The 18203-nt window shown below is 45.8% G+C and overlaps 1 protein-coding gene across 1 annotated transcript; it reads left to right on the forward strand.

The window, feature by feature from the left end:
- Window positions 1–153: 153 nt before the first annotated feature.
- plrg1 (pleiotropic regulator 1) lies at window positions 154–8118 on the forward strand. Its single transcript, XM_072464078.1, has 14 exons — window positions 154–280; window positions 830–936; window positions 1492–1619; window positions 1709–1762; window positions 2529–2622; window positions 2739–2820; window positions 2893–2988; window positions 3151–3393; window positions 4189–4290; window positions 4421–4523; window positions 5304–5412; window positions 6288–6427; window positions 7060–7253; window positions 8003–8118. The coding sequence occupies exons 1-14, from the start codon at window positions 272–274 to the stop codon at window positions 8060–8062; spliced, it is 1521 nt and encodes a 506-aa protein (XP_072320179.1). The 5' UTR covers window positions 154–271; the 3' UTR covers window positions 8063–8118.
- The last annotated feature ends 10085 nt before the right edge of the window (window positions 8119–18203 follow it).

Below are 18203 nucleotides of genomic sequence, written 5' to 3' on the forward strand. Positions count from 1 at the left end.
ATTTCATATTGTTTTTCTTTATCCGTTATTATATTCGTATTCGTAACCCCTGTTGTGATAATTATGTAATTAAAACGAATAACATTTAAATCAAAATTTAAAAAAACTCGCCGCTCTGTCTTTACTTCCGGGTCGTTTCTTTTGCACCTTTAGCTTCCGGTTCATGCATGTTGTGGCGATGATCGTGTCCGTCTTTGAGAAGGTTTAGCATTTTTAGAAAGACCTGGGTTTAAATCATCTTTAAATCTATATCGGACTCTTTAGCGGCAAAATGAGCGAGGTGAGGACAGTTTGTTTCACATTTCTTTTCCCTAACTCTACATTATTGAGCTCCCGCGCAGACGAAGCGCGTGCAGCTCGGGACCGATTCATACAAACGTTTCGTGAACGACAAAGCTCCAAACTCTGTTATTCACTGTGCAAGTTAGAGTTTATAGGCTTAAATGTTGTGTTTTATAAAGCCTTTAAAGGTGTGTTAACTAAAGCATTTTATTATACATTCAAAGATGGAAGCTGAAGTGGAGCACGATTTGATTTCATTCATTTACTGGACAAATAAATAGAAATGTTTTGCAGAATTTTTTCATTTTATCTATAGATATTTTACATATGTACAATTTTACCTTTTGTGAAGCTTTGAAAGTCTATACTGTTGTGTTTGTAATAGAGAAGTTAAACGTAACTTTCATTTATACCATGGAAATTCAGAATGTTGTTGTTTTAACATCTGAAAATAGTCAGCAGTGAGGTCAGTTAATAATTAAGTGTGTTATGGTTTGATATTATGCCACTATATTGATCGTGACCTGCTGATGCTCTTGTCCCACAGGACGTACAGAAACACTCAGTCCACACGCTCGTGTTCAGGTCTCTGAAGAGAACACACGACATGTTTGTGTCTGACCAGGCCAAGTCCGTGGCCTCAGATGACGAAGGGTAAGACTTTATTTAACCCGGTCTATTACTGAGCCCTGGACACTACACCACTTTTACACATGTTTTATCATTTTCAGTCGTGCTCAGTCCCTCCCTGTCCCTCTGGCTCCCTCTATGTCCCCCTCTGTCCCTCCCTGTCCCTCTGGCTCCCTCTATGTCCCCCTTTGTCCCTCCCTGTCCCCCTCTGTCCCTCTCAGTCATCTCTCGCTCTCTCCATGTCCCCCTCTGTCTGTCCCCCTCTGTCTGTCCCCCTCTGTCTGTCCCCCTCTGTCTGTCACCCTCTGTCTGTCCCCCTCTGTCTGTCCCCCTCTGTCTGTCCCCCTCTGTCTGTCCCCCTCTGTCTGTCCCCCTCTGTCTGTCCCCATCTGTATGTCCCCCTCTGTATGTCCCCCTCTGTATGTCCCTCTCGGCCCCTGACTCATTGTAGATGCTAAATAACTACAATATGTACTTTTTCTGTTCATTTGTTGAGCTCATCATCAAAACATGTGATTGTCACTTTGGAAACGCCAACATTCGTGAAACTAACTGTCCTTTTACTTTCCCGTCTTCCAGTCGCAGACTCAAGATGGGCGTGAAGCTGAAGACGGAGTACGGCCCGGTGCTGCACATGCCCGTCCTGAAGGAGAACAAGGAGCGGGCGCATCCGGGCGTGCCCACCGCTCAGGGATACGCCCAGACAGGTACCAGGAAGTCAAACGCACGGCGGCGGGAGCGTAGCCAAGCGATCGCCGTCCGGTGCGCGTCTTTACGTTGAACCTCTGTGTTGCAGGCGAAGAGGCGGAGTACCTGATCACCGGGACACACGCGTACCCCTCCGGACCGGGCAAGTGTTTGTTTTTATCGAGTGACTCCATTGGTCAGTGTTTAACGAGCCCATTTCGTAAAAACGTTAAGTATGAACGGTAAACGAGACGTACACGATCGCACATTGTTCTAGAGTTTCAGCCTCCGGTTTTATGCAACATTTGGAGGATTCTTTTGCATTCGAACCATAACATGTTTAGTTTAAATTGTTAATTACTATGAAAACTCTTTTAAATCAAATTTTCGATGTTGTAAGTTTATTAAAGGCACAGTATGTAACTTTTTAGCCAAATGGACTTAAGCTAAAGCATGTTTTATTGCACTTAAAATGTATAAAACCTTTGTGGTTACTCTCCGAGGGTTGGCAGCTTGTCCTGGAGGAGCCTCCTGCTCGTTTCCATGGAGATGTTGTACCTTTTGGCTATAATATTCCACAGTATGGAATAAAACAAATCTCTGCATGGAGAATGTTCTGAAGTTTTAATTCTCGATTTCCATGGAATTATGCAGGTGACTTTCCCCCCTCAAAGTCACATAGGATGCCTTTTTTTGTTTTTCTTCTTTTTTGATTGGCTTGTTTTGGTGAAATTTGTCTTCCAAGCAGCAAAACAAAGAGTCAGAATGTACTTTGTTTCATAGAACACTGCTGTTCTTCGCGCAGTTTGAATATTTGCACACCTTGGATCACTTTAAAGCCGGGAGTGCATTGGTCCACACTGACCGCAGCACCAGAGAGCAATGTTTTTGTGACGTTTTGTAACGTTCTGTGTCGCTGTGTGAAACAGGCGTGGCCCTGAGCGCTGAGACCAAGCTGCACAGAAACCCCAGTGAGGCCGGAGTTCAGACTGTGGCCCTGGCCCTTCCCCCGTCACAAGCCAGGTACATGTTTGATCAAAGAAATACGAGTTACTTCCCACTCACAAGCAGGGCCGTCACACTCTGGGCCGACGCACGCATGTTCAGTCCGAGTATTTGATCACTTTCTCTGTTCAAAGGCAAGAGGCGAGTCGCACGGCCGCCAGCGTGGCAGAGATCCATCGGCACTACGGAGGGGAGCGGTCCCACGCCGGCACCGTGGTCAGTCGTGCTTCACTGTCATACGTTTCAAATGGTTTACACACTTACCCACAATGCATCATGTTTCCACAGGCTCTTCTAGAGGGCGGCGGGACGAGGAACTCTATGACGAGAAGAGCTCCGACCATGCCCAAACCTCAGTGGCATCCGCCGTGGAAACTGTTCAGGGTGAGCGCGCCGGTCGTCAATAGTCGATATAGTCAATGCACAAAGTCGCAGAAGGCTCGGGATCATGGGAAATTTACACTTGGATGAGATGAACCCGGCCTGTAGATGTGATCCCCGTGCTCGGAGCGTGCGTGGTTACGATGCCCTGTGTTCTTGTGCCAGGTGATCAGCGGGCATCTGGGCTGGGTGCGCTCTCTGGCCGTGGAGCCTGGAAATCAGTGGTTCGTGACGGGCTCCGCCGACAGGACCATAAAGATCTGGGACCTGGCGAGCGGTCAACTGAAGCTGTCGCTCACCGGGCACATCAGCACCGTCCGGGGCGTGGCCGTGAGCACCCGCAGCCCGTACCTCTTCTCGTGCGGAGAGGACAAGCAGGTCAAGTGCTGGGACCTGGAGTACAACAAGGTGCGGCACGTAACTCGCCACCATTATCACCACGTCTACTTAAGAGTTCAATAATGCTGTGTTTTCATGTTTACCAATGTTCAGAATATTCCACACTGCTACATTTGACTTATTTTATTATTGTTTTTAAGCTACAAAACACAGAACAGGACCGACAAACTAATTACTTTTTTAATTAATCTGCCGAATCGCAGAGGGACGGTAGCTCTGAAGCGCAGAGGGACGGTAGCTCTGATGAAGCGCAGAGGGACGGTAGCTCTGGTGAAGCGCAGAGGGACGGTAGCTCTGGTGAAGCGCAGAGGGACGGTAGCTCTGGTGAAGCGCAGAGGGACGGTAGCTCTGGTGAAACGCAGAGGGACGGTAGCTCTGGTGAAGGAAGCGCGGAGGGACGGTAGCTCTGGGGAAGGAAGCGCAGAGGGACGGTAGCTCTCTGAAGCGCGGAGGGACGGTAGCTCTGGTGAGGCGCGGAGGGACGGTAGCTCTGGTGAGGCGCGGAGGGACGGTAGCTCTGGTGAAGCGCGGAGGGACGGTAGCTCTGGTGAAGCGCGGAGGGACGGTAGCTCTGGTGAGGCGCGGAGGGACGGTAGCTCCGGTGTAGCTCTATGATGGGCCCTTCTATAAAACCTTCACACATCACAACAAATATCGTACCTACGGTTTTATCTGTGATTACATTATTAATTTAGGGTTAGGGTTTATCAAATGTGTAGGAATAAAGTGCACTCCATACTGTGTGATTGTGACCACATATAACTGCTCATTAGCCTCTCTTGACTTGATGACTTTGCGTTCCAGGTGATCCGACATTACCACGGCCATCTGAGCGCCGTGTACGACATAGACCTGCACCCGACCATCGACGTGCTGGTGACCTGCAGCAGAGACGCTTCAGCCAGGGTGAGTGTGTTTCTGTACCGCGTGTGTCGTGTTTTCAGCTCTCGTCGTTGTGCCGTGACTCATGTACTCGCAGTCACTTCGCAGATACATATACTGTACGTCTGAACGATGATGCCGCGTGTCATTTCAGGTGTGGGACATCCGGACCAAAGCAAACGTCCACACTCTGACCGGACACACCAACACAGTGGCCACGGTCCGGTGTCAGGCTGCGGAGCCCCAGGTCATCACGGGTCAGGACCACTCCATACTCTTACTGCAGTTTTCATAGTATCTAAACATATAAAATACAAATTCTTTTTTCTTAAAGGACACGCATTATAGAAAATACTATACTTTTCTGAGCTTTTAACCATGTTCTAACACTGTTCCGTCATCAAAAACATACCCGGAGTAGCATTTAGCTTCATTCACTTTAGTTTGATGAATCCTGGTTAGAAATTCCTCTCCCCTCCGAGCGTCAAAAAGACTCAATTCTGAATCTCCTCAAGAATCTCGTCTGTTTTTTATGTCCATAAATCATTGCCAGGCTTGTTCTGTGACAACTGCGTAACTCTTGGTATTTCTGTGTGCAATGTCCACGTTTTAGTCATTCCTTCTGCCGCCAGTAGATGGTGCCAAAGCTCAGTTAGTCCCAGGGGAAACGGGAGAGCTCCAAATGTAACTTAAAAGACGAGCACGTAAGCGGACATCAGAGCGCGTTTTAACAGAGGGTTTCATCAGGAGCGACTGCAAAAACTTCGATCATCTAAAGACAAATGTGATGATGATGTAATGTGTGATCGGTGCGTCTGATTGGCTCATTTTGCAGATCAATCATGCTCAGAGGCTGATTGATCGGCGCGCCTATCAAAATACGTTTTATAGTCGATTATTGGTGCAGCTTTAGTTTGATGCATGTTGAATTAGAATAAATTGAGCTAAGATGTCGTTCAAAGTCCCACAGTTTGACTTTGCTGTCGCCTGTACGTCTCCCGTAATAGTACTTTAATAATCCCATGTACATGTTACAGGAAGTCACGACTCCACCATCCGACTGTGGGACCTGATCGCCGGGAAAACACGAGCCACTCTCACCAACCACAAGAAGTCTGTGAGGACACTGGTCATGCACCCCAGACAGTAAGTACAAATACAACATGGAAGTACAAATACACGGTAGTTACACACATGGAAGTACAAATACACGGTAATTACACACATGGAAGTACAAATACACGGTAGTTAAACACATGGAAGTACAAATACACGGTAATTACACACATGGAAGTACAAATACACGGTAGTTACACACATGGAAGTACAAATACACGGTAGTTACACACATGGAAGTACAAATATACTGTAGTTACACACATGGAAGTACAAATATACTGTAGTTACACACATGGAAGTACAAATATACTGTAGTTACACACATGGAAGTACAAATACACGGTAGTTACACACATGGAAGTACAAATACACGGTAATTACACACATGGAAGTACAAATACACGGTAGTTACACACATGGAAGTACAAATACACGGTAATTACACACATGGAAGTACAAATACACGGTAGTTACACACATGGAAGTACAAATACACGGTAGTTACACACATGGAAGTACAAATATACTGTAGTTACACACATGGAAGTACAAATATACTGTAGTTACAGACATGGAAGTACAAATACACGGTAGTTACACACATGGAAGTACAAATACACGGTAATTACACACATGGAAGTACAAATACACGGTAGTTACACACATGGAAGTACAAATACACGGTAATTACACACATGGAAGTACAAATACACGGTAGTTACACACATGGAAGTACAAATACACGGTAGTTACACACATGGAAGTACAAATATACTGTAGTTACACACATGGAAGTACAAATATACTATAGTTACAGACATGGAAGTACAAATACACGGTAGTTACACACATGGAAGTACGTTCGTGAACATGCTGCTGATTTAAAGACGTGTTTCTTTCAGATATACCTTCGCCTCTGGCTCCGCCGACAACATCAAACAGTGGGTTTTCCCCGACGGAAACTTCATCCAGAACCTGTCGGGCCACAACGCCATCATCAACACGCTGGCTGTCAACTCTGACGGCGTGCTCGTGTCCGGAGGTACTACACCCACACAAATACTATTTCAATTTACTATTTATTTATGTATTTGTTTATCATTGTACATTGTTTTGAGGATGTTGTGGCCCGTAGGCTTTATAAGACAGTACATCAGAGCGTGAAATGGGGATGAGAGAAGGGAGGGACATGCAGTAAATCACTCCACCACCGGGCCGCACCCTATGGACTTTTGAAACACTCAACAATCTTAAGAACCTGATCTGACGTCAATGCCAAAATGATGAATCTACTGTCATGTTATTTTTGTGCTGGCCGCGGGCCGCGGCTCCTGAAACTGCGCCGCTATTTGGCCGCGTTTTAGCGCCGTTTTAGACCGCGCCGGGTTAAGGTTAGGGTTAAGGTTAGGGTTAGGGTTAAGGTTAGGGTTCGGGTTAGCCATGACGCTATAAGAAGTCCCGCGGTTCCTGAAACTGCGTGGCCATTTAACCGCTCTGCAGCCACGGCCATATATTAAACACAGTAGTCTATATATTTTGCCAGTCCAAAGGGGGCTGGTCCACCACTGATCTTTACTGATCACCGGCCCTGGCAGAACTGAGATGGCACATACATTTTCTGTGCTACTCTTGTTTTGTTTTTCGACTAATCGTTTCCGTGGTGATTGTGTACAGCGGACAACGGCACCATCCACATGTGGGACTGGAGGACGGGCTACAACTTCCAGAGGATCCACGCCGCGGTCCAGCCCGGCTCTCTGGACAGCGAGTCGGGCATCTTCGCCTGCATGTTCGACCATTCTGAGAGCCGGCTGATCACGGCCGAGGCCGACAAGACGGTGAAAATGTACAAGGAGGACGACACGGCGGTGAGTGCCACGAGCGACACGAGCGCCACGTGCGCCACATCTAAACCCGAACTGGAGCTTCTAAAAGTGTTAAACATTTGTAATATTGACATAAAACACCTTTGCATGTCCAGGAAAATGGTATCATTAGTTACCAAAAGCTTCGGTGTCACTATAATCGAGTTAATTTGAACAATAATAATTGGAACATTAATAATAATTGGAACAATAATAATCTGAAGAGTAATAATCGGAACAATAATAATGGGAATAATAATAATGCTATTAATAATAATAATGATAATTGGAATAATGATAATAATAATGCTATTATTAATCATAATAATTGGAATAATAATGATGATAATCGTAATAATAATAATCGACACAATCACGAATAGTTGACTGTCAAAAATGATCGTAGTATTATTTTGATAATCCTAATCATCATGAGGACTAAACCAACTCTAAAACACTTATGGAAATACCTTTATAACAGAAACTGCAGGTTTATTGAAACAAAATGCCAGAAAAAAATGTATTCATATTTTCATCAATAATACACTTTATTTGCAAATATTCTCCATCTTAAAGCATCTTCAGTCGCATGAGTTACACCTTCAGTTTGCTGGTGATGTGTTTTTAAATAGTCATTGTGCAATAGTTTAACAGTACGACAATCGAGAAATGACTCGCCCGCAGGTCGACTACTAAACGAATAGTTAATTATTGTCGTAAATAAGTGATTTAATTGTGTTTTCTCTCTGCAGACTGAAGACAGTCACCCGGTCAACTGGAAACCAGAAATCCTCAAGAGGAAACGATTCTGATCACATTTCTTTATTTTTTTTTTAAACGTTTTTATTTCCGCTTTCTCATTTCTCCTGTACCTTTCGTTCTCGATACTCGGATACTGGTCTAGTGCAAAAACCACCTGCAGTCGCCATGGTACGACTCCAGCCCCGTGAGGCGGCCGTCTCGGACCGCCGGGTATCGTCCCGACTCTCTGTTTTGGACGATGACCGCTCTGTGTGGGCTCCGGTCTGACCTGTCCACTAAGAGCAGCCACTCCTCCTCACATCCGGACTGACCTGACACGGACAGGACCTGGTCCGAGAGCGGGTCGTAACCTGAAGATACAAGAGAAGCATTTGTACAAAAGAAAACATGCATTATCCTCTGTGCTTTATTTTGTCTCGTAATAAAAAGCGTTGTTCTTAAATGTTGGCGTGTTCGTCTTACTGAGGCGTCTCCTGGTTTGGCTGTTGTGGTAGAACTTGCACCCGTGACCTTTGACCTCCTCCCAGTAGCAGTGAGGTGCAGGCTGCTCCGTGAGGCCCACCCGGGTTTTCTCCAAGTCGCATTCGGGAAGAGGCTCGGCTGGGGGTGAGGAACAGGAAGTGCATGTGGTGTAAGACTGAGGCAGAAGTCCGCCCGCGGCAACGGAGGGAATTACATTGAGTAGAAAAAGATTCAGTTGTATCATCTGTTCATCTGAGAGTCATTCTCAATCTGCGAGTTAAGACCGGGAACTCAGTTATTTATTCTACTCTGGGTAAGCCCAAAGGTGTTATTGGTTTCACCAGAAACTAAACCTCTTTTTTTCTATCAGGCCTTTAATGGGACATGACATAGGAGACTAAACAGCCATTTCACAAGAGGCTTATCAGCACTGAAGACACTCGAGTTCAGGACCACAGAGCGCCGTGCATCTTCATCTTAAAGCCACAAACCACTCAAAGTTGCCTGACCAGCCATTCCCAACACGTTTTGGCAAACTACTTATCATTCGAACAGAATGTGGGCGGGGCTGGCGGGTCAAGCAACTCTCAAAGACGGTGAGGTGAAGATGCAAAGCAGAAGAAAAGATGGTTTGAAAGAGGCTATCTTTGTTAAAAAGAAAAAAAATTTGAATCTCTGGAGAGGTCGACGCCCAGGGCATTCTGATGCTAATCAGTTACCCAGAGAGGAGAGAGTGTGAGCCAGGGGCAATAGGAGGCTGATAGCCCATTAAAGGACTCATAATCAACAAAGAGTGTCAGTTTCTGGTGATCACCTGAGACTGAGCCCTGAGTCTCTACTCGGCCAACTCTAATCGATCCATTATTGTTCCATCATCACTATTATCATTCTCTCATACTCCATTGTAGTGGCGTGGTCCTTGCTGGTGAACTTCAAATAATAAATGTTGCGTCCACACAGTTACTATTAGTTTACCCAAATGTTTTTCTTATATCTTGAATACACAACTGCACAATATACTTCTTGGCTGCTCTTCCCACCTCTGATTAGACCGAGACTAAAACAGGTCTAGAACATGATCAAACCAAGTCTTGTGCTGGTTTGAGCCTGGTTTAGTCTGGCTCAGGCAGATCATATCACCGCGATATTGATCTAAAACAACTCCATGATAGAACTGTGTCCATCGATTTCCTGCTTCAAACAAGGTCATATATGGAAGACGTTTTCAACATTTATACAGTGGCAATAGATAATGTGTATAGCCTTTTCTGTAATCTGGATGATGAACAATAGGGGGCATATGTGTCACGTGACGTCGCACACACTGCTATGGAAGATCTCTGGAGACGTCTTGACTTTATTATTCATCAAAGCCCAAGTTCTCCTCGGGATAATCACCGTAATGACAATGTGAGAAGGTGACTTTTGTGTTATCTCCCGCTCGGCTACTTTCTAATTCATTTTTCCTTCATTTCATCACATATTTTACCTTTCACTGCTCATTTTAAATACACAGATGCTCCTTTTCGCACAGGAGGACAAGCTCAGATGGAGAACCTGGTTTGATCCTCCCACCTGTGTCGCAGATGTAGAGCGTTGACAGGGCGTGGCAGAATCCACGGCCCGGTGTCTCCTTCAGCTGTTCTCTGGCTCCCCCGGGGCCCCTTCCTCTTCAGGCGGCTCCACTGCGAGCACGTGACCGGCGTTAAACATCAGCTCCGCTTTCAACGACCCAAGACGCGCCTCGAAGCTCTCGTCGTCCGGGGCTGCGTTTCTACAAAAAAAAGGGAAAAATAATTGCACATATTTGTTTTATTTATTTGCATTAAAGATATGATTTTAAGACGATTGCACTTAAATTATTATTTAATTGGCAATTTAATATTTTTGTGAAATTAGATCCAATAACTATAAACTACTTCAATTAAACTTTGTTTTGCCGATTTGTAAAAGCAGCTATTCGGACGCAATAGGTAAGTGCTAATTTACACATTTTTAAACATGCAAATTTGCACCAAAACACTACATACATCTGCAACTTTTTTTAATGTCATATTTTCTGTCGTTCTGGATCGCACAGCCGAGTCCAGCAGAGTCGTCTGGGGCGTTCGCATGCCACAGGAACACTGCCCTGGACTGTTAACATCGTGTGTGTGGGATTTGTCCTGTTATTGTTATTAACACGGTGCAAACATCCACACAGCAGCAACAGTTTGGACATGGCCCATCTCCATCAGCTGCAACTTGGTTTGGTTTAGTCCCAAGTTCAGGATAAAAAGCCTTTGTCAAACCTCTCATCAAAGTAGCAGTATCTAGCAAATTTGCTTATATTTTCTGGCATATTTGCGCATTTCAACTAGAATTATATACGATCCTATTCTTTTTTCTTTCATCTATAAGTAGCTCTAATACGCCTTTGTAGCAATACAAATTTTGTCAGTCAGGTACAGCCCCTTGAAATGTTTTGCAGCTTGAAGTAGTTTCAGATGTCCTGCTGGTATACTGAGGAACGACGCAATGGAAATAAAACTAGAGTTGTTGGCTAGTTAGTCCCGAATTGAGCTTAAAATGTGAACGCTACAATGCTTAAAGTGAGTCTAGAGAAGGCACAAAACGGATTCTGGACTCTCAAACCGGCCGCAGAGTCTGACCTCCCGACCTGCAGTGTGGCGTTCCCCAGGGAACTGTCCTGGCCCCCGTTCACTTCACCGTCTGCACCGCAGACTATGTGATGCGCAAAAGTGTCCAGGAGCATTTCAAAAAGGACTGGGAGAGCCGAACGAGAAAAGTGTCTCTCTTACGTGAAGTCCAGCCAGAGCAGACCGGCGGTGATGAGCCCCAGCCACTCACTGGGCTCCCAGTTGTCGGCGAGCATGACGGGGGACGATGGTCACCTGCCGGCGGTCGGCGTAACTCAGCTCCTTCTTACAGCTGCGCGACGCCTGGTACGCCGGGGTCAGGAAGGGGCACACCACCGCCGCCTGCTCCACACCGGCCGCCATCCTGACGCACAAGGGCGAGGTCAGAGGTCACACAGAGAAGTAGTGAAGGTGTGTAGGGTGGAGGGAGCTAAGGGAGGAACTGAGGAGGTTACATGGATGAGTGGTGAAACGTCTTCACTCTCAACTTTATTTAGTCCAATTCGAATGTCTTTTTCGATGGAACCTTGTGTCTTCCCCTCGCTCTCATTCCCATTTACCCTGTCCTCTTCTATAAGGGCTATGGGCCACAAACTCTTCAAAAAGAAAAAAAGGTACCTACCTGGATGACTGGGGGACTACACAGACAATAAAAATACCATAAATAACAGTGATATTTCCTCATCGATTATGAACAATTAAATGTGTTTTATTTAGTTATTACTTTAGTTATTACTTAATTCTGTGGCCAGACAATGCGCTTATCCCTTTTTGGCACTGATCAAACTCAACTAAAAGATTGGACTTCTTAAAAATCCGAATTGATGAAGAATTTCAGTTCAGTTTGGAAAAAAACAAAACTAAAACAAGCAGCTAATTCACTGTATCTTGGAATGATCAGAACCGGCCTAGTTTGGTGGACTTGGGTCATTACTTAGTTCTGCGGCCAGATAATCAACTTTTCCCTTTTTGGCACTGATCAAACTCGACTAAAAGATATGACTATGGACCTTGAGCCAGGACTATACCACCACTGCCACGACTGCTACTTCTACCACCACTTGTCTGACTAAAGACCTGCCTCGAGTCGTCAGGGCGACGCACACGGCCGTCGCTCACATCGTGCAGTTTACGACCTCCAAACAGGCTCATGTTGGAGGGAATCCGTTTGTACTTATGCATCATTGATGTTCCCGGTGACTCCCCCCTCGATGTCCATCCACACCGGGAGCCCGTCTTCTCTGAGGCGGTCGAACACTTTCTTCACCAGGGCCTGGTCGTCCCACTGGTACGACAGCATGATGTGGGACGGCATTTGAATTCAAACTTCCAAACGCGATCAGACGAAGACTTTCACTACTTGTGGAGCTGCTCGGCTTCGGCGGCGCTGGGAGGCTCTGGTTACGCGTGTTGCCATGGCGACTGGTCCGGTTGGACATGAGATACTGACAAATGCAGCTTCCAATAGGCTCATTAGAGTGAACTTTTACAACAATGGAAAGTGCACACAATAGTGTTGTCACGGTGATGACACAAGGATAATTAAAAACGAAAGACGATCATTTTCAACACAAATGAATAGTACTTTCTTAAACCTTGTGGTATTATACTAGTTAATACTGTGTTTAAATACTTTTACAACCCAATGCAAAATAGTCATAGGAACAGGAATACTCATACATTCATCACATCATTCAGAGGTGCACTATTTAATTGCTTGTCTCCATGGAAATGTTATTGCTTTATATGGAATTAAACGTGGAATAAACCAGGCCAAGGGTCATAAGTCAGATCTGTGGAGAGGTGAGTCTGCTCATGGAGAGAATGTATGATTTCCACATCGAGTATGAAATAACAGAATAATAATAATATGTTCAATCCCATAAATTGTAACACTGTGGATTATTATTATATTTGGATTATATTGGGCCAGTGGTTTCAAGTCAAACTACATTTATTTCACTAGTAAATGTATGAAAGCCTCAGTTATTGACTTTATATCATAAATACACTTTACACTCACTTCCCTTTTTTTTAAGGGAGAGTCTACAGAGCCAAAACTACCATGTTATTTTGTGCCGCGGCTCCTGAAACTGCTGCGCTATTTGACCCCGCCGTTTTAGACCGCGCCGGGTTAGGGTTAGGGTTAGGGTTAAGGTTAAGGTTAGGGTTAGGGTTAGGGTTAAGGTTAGGGTTAGGGTTAGGGTTAGGGTTAGGGTTAAGGTTAAGGTTAAGGTTAAGGTTAAGGTTAGGGTTAAGGTTAGGGTTAAGGTTAGGGTTAGGGTTAGGGTTAGGGTTAGGGTTAAGGTTAGGGTTAAGGTTAAGGTTAAGGTTAAGGTTAGGGTTAAGGTTAGGGTTAGGGTTAGGGTTAGGGTTAAGGTTAAGGTTAGGGTTAGGGTTAGGGTTAGGGTTATGGTTAGGGTTAACCATAACCCTAACCCTAACCCTAGCCATGAGGCTATTTGACCGCGCCGCGGCTCTGCAGCCACAGCCTTTTTTCTTACAGCGCAGTACGTGACTTGGTCAGTAGATGGAGCTAGTTAATCAATAAAGTTAGAGTGCACAATAGCCTTGTGTTAAAATCTTGTTTGGTCCAGTTTTATTTATCATTTCATAATTCCAGACTGAACCATTCATATATTATAAGCATCATCATCACCATCACCATCATCATCATCACCATCATCATCATCATCATCATCATCCTACACACACTTACAGTAGATCCTCCAGACCGTGATCCAGACCATGATCCAGACCATGATCCAGACCATGAACCAGACCGTGATCCAGACCATGATCCAGACCATGAACCAGACCATGAACCAGACCGTGATCCAGACCATGATCCAGACCATGAACCAGACCATGAACCAGACCGTGATCCAGACCATGATCCAGACCATGATCCAGACCATGAACCAGACCGTGATCCAGACCGTGATCCAGACCATGATCCAGACCATGAACCAGACCGTGATCCAGACCATGATCCAGACCATGAACCAGACCGTGATCCAGACCATGATCCAGACCATGAACCAGACCGTGATCCAGACCATGAACCAGACCGTGATCCAGACCGTGATCCAGACCATGATCCAGACCATGAACCAGACCGTGATCCAGACCATGATCCAGACCATGAACCAGACCGTGATCCAGACCATGATCCAGACCATGAACCAGACCGTGATCCAGACCATGATCCAGACCATGAACCAGACCATGATCCAGACCATGATCCAGACCATGAACCAGACCGTGATCCAGACCGTGATCCAGACCATGATCCAGACCATGAACCAGACCGTGATCCAGACCATGATCCAGACCATGAACCAGACCGTGATCCAGACCATGATCCAGACCATGAACCAGACCGTGATCCAGACCATGATCCAGACCATGAACCAGACCGTGATCCAGACCGTGATCCAGACCGTGATCCAGACCATGATCCAGACCATGAACCAGACCGTGATCCAGACCGTGATCCAGACCATGAGTGAGACCATGATCCTGACCATGATCCAGACGCGCCCTGAGCCTGGTGGTCACGTGGAGGTGGAGCTAATCTTTTGGCCTAATTAAATCTGAGGCGATTGGTGCCACAGATGGAGCGCGTGCGGGGCGCGTGCGCGGCGCGTGCGCGTAGTGTGTGCGTCCCGCGCGCGCGCAGCGGGAGACCTGTGGACACGACTCACGCACAGCTTTGTTACGCACAGCTTTACGCAGCTTTACGCACAGGTTATGGAAGTTAGTGCTGCGTCTTTATCTCTGGGAAACGTTGGAAAAATGGAGCATCGATCATAATTAGTCCGCGCTTCACGTCCTCGCGGCTCCTGCACGAGCTCCCGGTGTGAACTCCAGGTACAAGTGTTTTATTCTCATCTGCCAAAGCAAAAGTTCACACGAAACTGTCAGACTCTAACTAGTTTAGTAATACATGTAATAGCAGATGTGTTTCATATTTAGTCATTCATTTAGTAACATTTGTTGTGGTTTGTAATATCGAACAGACTTTTATCACCACTTCGGTCAAGTCGCACTATTATTTTTGAATTAACAGTATTCTTAATTTCTTACTTGTGCTGAATATGTAGGTATGTATTTTGTCACTAAATATATTTTTAATTGCGTCGTTTTGGATCACTGTTCACAATTAAATAGTAACAAAACTGTTTACACCGTGAAATCTCATATTTATTTATTTGGCTTTTTTAGACATTGTGGACATGTTCAGGTTTTTACAAGAAAGATATTATGCAAAAAGAAAATGGAAAACCTTTATGACAAAAGACAAACATGAAAGCGGAAATATTTTGCCCCCCCTGGTGGTCAAGTGGTTCTGACAGGTTCATATCCCGACTTCCGACAATTTGCTGCATGTCCTCCCTTCTCTCATCCCCATTTATGCTCAAAATGAAAAGCAAGAGAACATTTTGAAGGAGATATTTTAAAATTCATAGTTTGTCTTCCGAATACAACAAGACAAACTATGAATGTGACCAGGGGATTTTGTCCATCGAAACACACACAAAAATCTGCTGATTCTAGTTATCTTTCTGAATTTGTATAAGTTCTCAGTGTAGCATGACATGGAGGTGAGAGCAGGAAGGACATTCAGCAAATTGTCGGAGTTAAGACACAGAACCTGCCGCTGCTCAGACCACTCGACCATCAGGCGACGCCTCATCTACGCCTCATCTACGCCTCATCTACACCTCATCTACGCCTCATCTACACCTCATCTACGCCCCATCTATGCCTCATCTACACCTCATCTACGCCCCATCTACGCCTCATCTACACCTCATCTACACATCATCTACGCCCCATCTACACCTCATCTACACCTCATCGACACCTCATCTACACCTCATCTACACATCATCTACGCCTCATCTACACATCATCTACGCCTCATCTACACATCATCTACGCCTCATCTACACCTCATCTACGCCCCATCTACGCCTCATCTACACCTCATCTACACATCATCTACGCCCCATCTACGCCTCATCTACACCTCATCTACACATCATCTACGCCCCATCTACACCTCATCTACACCTCATCTACACCTCATCTACGCCTCATCTACACATCATCTACGCCTCATCTACACCTCATCTACGCCCCATCTACGCCTCATCTACACCTCATCTACGCCCCATCTACGCCTCATCTACACCTCATCTACACCTCATCTACACCTCATCTACATCTCATCTACACATCATCTACGCCTCATCTACACCTCATCTACGCCCCATCTACGCCTCATCTACACCTCATCTACGCCCCATCTACACCTCATCTACACCTCATCTACACATCATCTACGCCCCATCTACACCTCATCTACACCTCATCTACACCTCATCTACACCTTATCTACGCCCCATCTACGCCTCATCTACACCTCATCTACACCTCATCTACACCTCATCTACACCTGATCTACGCCTAATCTGCACCTCATCTACACCTCATCTACGCCTCATCTACACCTGATCTACGCCTAATCTGCACCTCATCTACACCTCATCTACGCCTCATCTACACCTCATCTACACCTGATCTACGCCTCATCTACACCTCATCTACACCTCATCTACGCCTCATCTACACCTCATCTACGCCTCATCTACACCTCATCTACACATCATCTACGCCTCATCTACACCTCATCTACACCTCATCTACGCCTCATCTACACCTCATCTACACATCATCTACGCCTCATCTACACCTCATCTACACCTCATCTACGCCTCATCTACGCCTCATCTACGCCTCATCTACGCCTCATCTACGCCTAATCTACGCCTAATCTACACCTCATCTACGCCTCATCTACGCCTCATCTACGCCTCATCTACACCTCATCTAAATCTCATCTACGCCTCATCTACACCTCATCTACACATCATCTACGCCTCATCTACACCTCATCTACGCCTCATCTACACCTCATCTACACATCATCTACGCCTCATCTACACCTCATCTACATCTCATCCACACCTCATTTACACCTGATCTACGCCTCATCTACACCTCATCTACACCTCATCTACGCCTCATCTACACCTCATCTACGCCTCATCTACACCTCATCTACACATCATCTACGCCTCATCTACACCTCATCTACACATCACCTACGCCTCATCTACACCTCATCTACATCTCATCTACACCTCATCTACGCCTCATCTACGCCTCATCTACGCCTCATCTACGCCTCATCTACGCCTCATCTACGCCTCATCCACGCCTCATCCACGCCTCATCTACGCCTCATCTACGCCTCATCTACACCTCATCTACGCCTCATCTACGCCTCATCTACGCCTCATCTACGCCTCATCTACGCCTCATCTACACCTCATCTACGCCTCATTTACGCCTCATCTACACCTCATCTACGCCTCATCTACACCTCATCTACACCTCATCTACGCCTCATCTACACCTCATCTACGCCTCATCTACACCTCATCTACGCCTCATCTACGCCTCATCTACACCTGATCTACACCTGATCTACGCCTGATCTACGCCTGATCTACGCCTCATCTACGCCTCATCTACACCTCATCTACGCCTCATCTACGCCTCACCTACACCTCATCTAAATCTCATCTACGCCTCATCTACGCCTCATCTACACCTCATCTACGCCTCATCTACACCTCATCTAAATCTCATCTACGCCTCATCTACGCCTCATCTACACCTCATCTACGCCTCATCTACGCCTCATCTACACCTCATCTACACCTCATCTACACCTCATCTACACCTCATCTACACCTCATCTACGCCTCATCTACACCTCATCTAAATCTCATCTACGCCTCATCTACGCCTCATCTACACCTCATCTACGCCTCATCTACGCCTCATCTACGCCTCATCTACACCTCATCTACACCTGATCTACACCTGATCTACACCTCATCTACGCCTCATCTACACCTCATCTACACCTCATCTACACCTCATCTACGCCTCATCTACACCTCACATGTATCTTCCGTATAAATCTAAATAGTCTGTCTTCTCGTTGCAGCTC

The sequence above is a fragment of the Eucyclogobius newberryi genome, unplaced genomic scaffold (assembly GCF_026437365.1).
Source record: "Eucyclogobius newberryi isolate DKJ021-1_F unplaced genomic scaffold, fEucNew1.0.hap1 SCAF_4, whole genome shotgun sequence".
Taxonomy (NCBI): Eukaryota; Metazoa; Chordata; class Actinopteri; order Gobiiformes; family Gobiidae; genus Eucyclogobius; species Eucyclogobius newberryi.

What these genes read in the sequence shown, in the direction of transcription:
- plrg1 (XM_072464078.1), top strand. An exon ending in GGTCCCACGCCGGCACCGTG is followed by an intron (nt 2,821 to 2,892) that starts GTCAGTCGTGCT and finishes ATGTTTCCACAG; the next exon opens with GCTCTTCTAGAGGGCGGCGG. An exon ending in ACAAGGAGGACGACACGGCG is followed by an intron (nt 7,254 to 8,002) that starts GTGAGTGCCACG and finishes TTCTCTCTGCAG; the next exon opens with ACTGAAGACAGTCACCCGGT.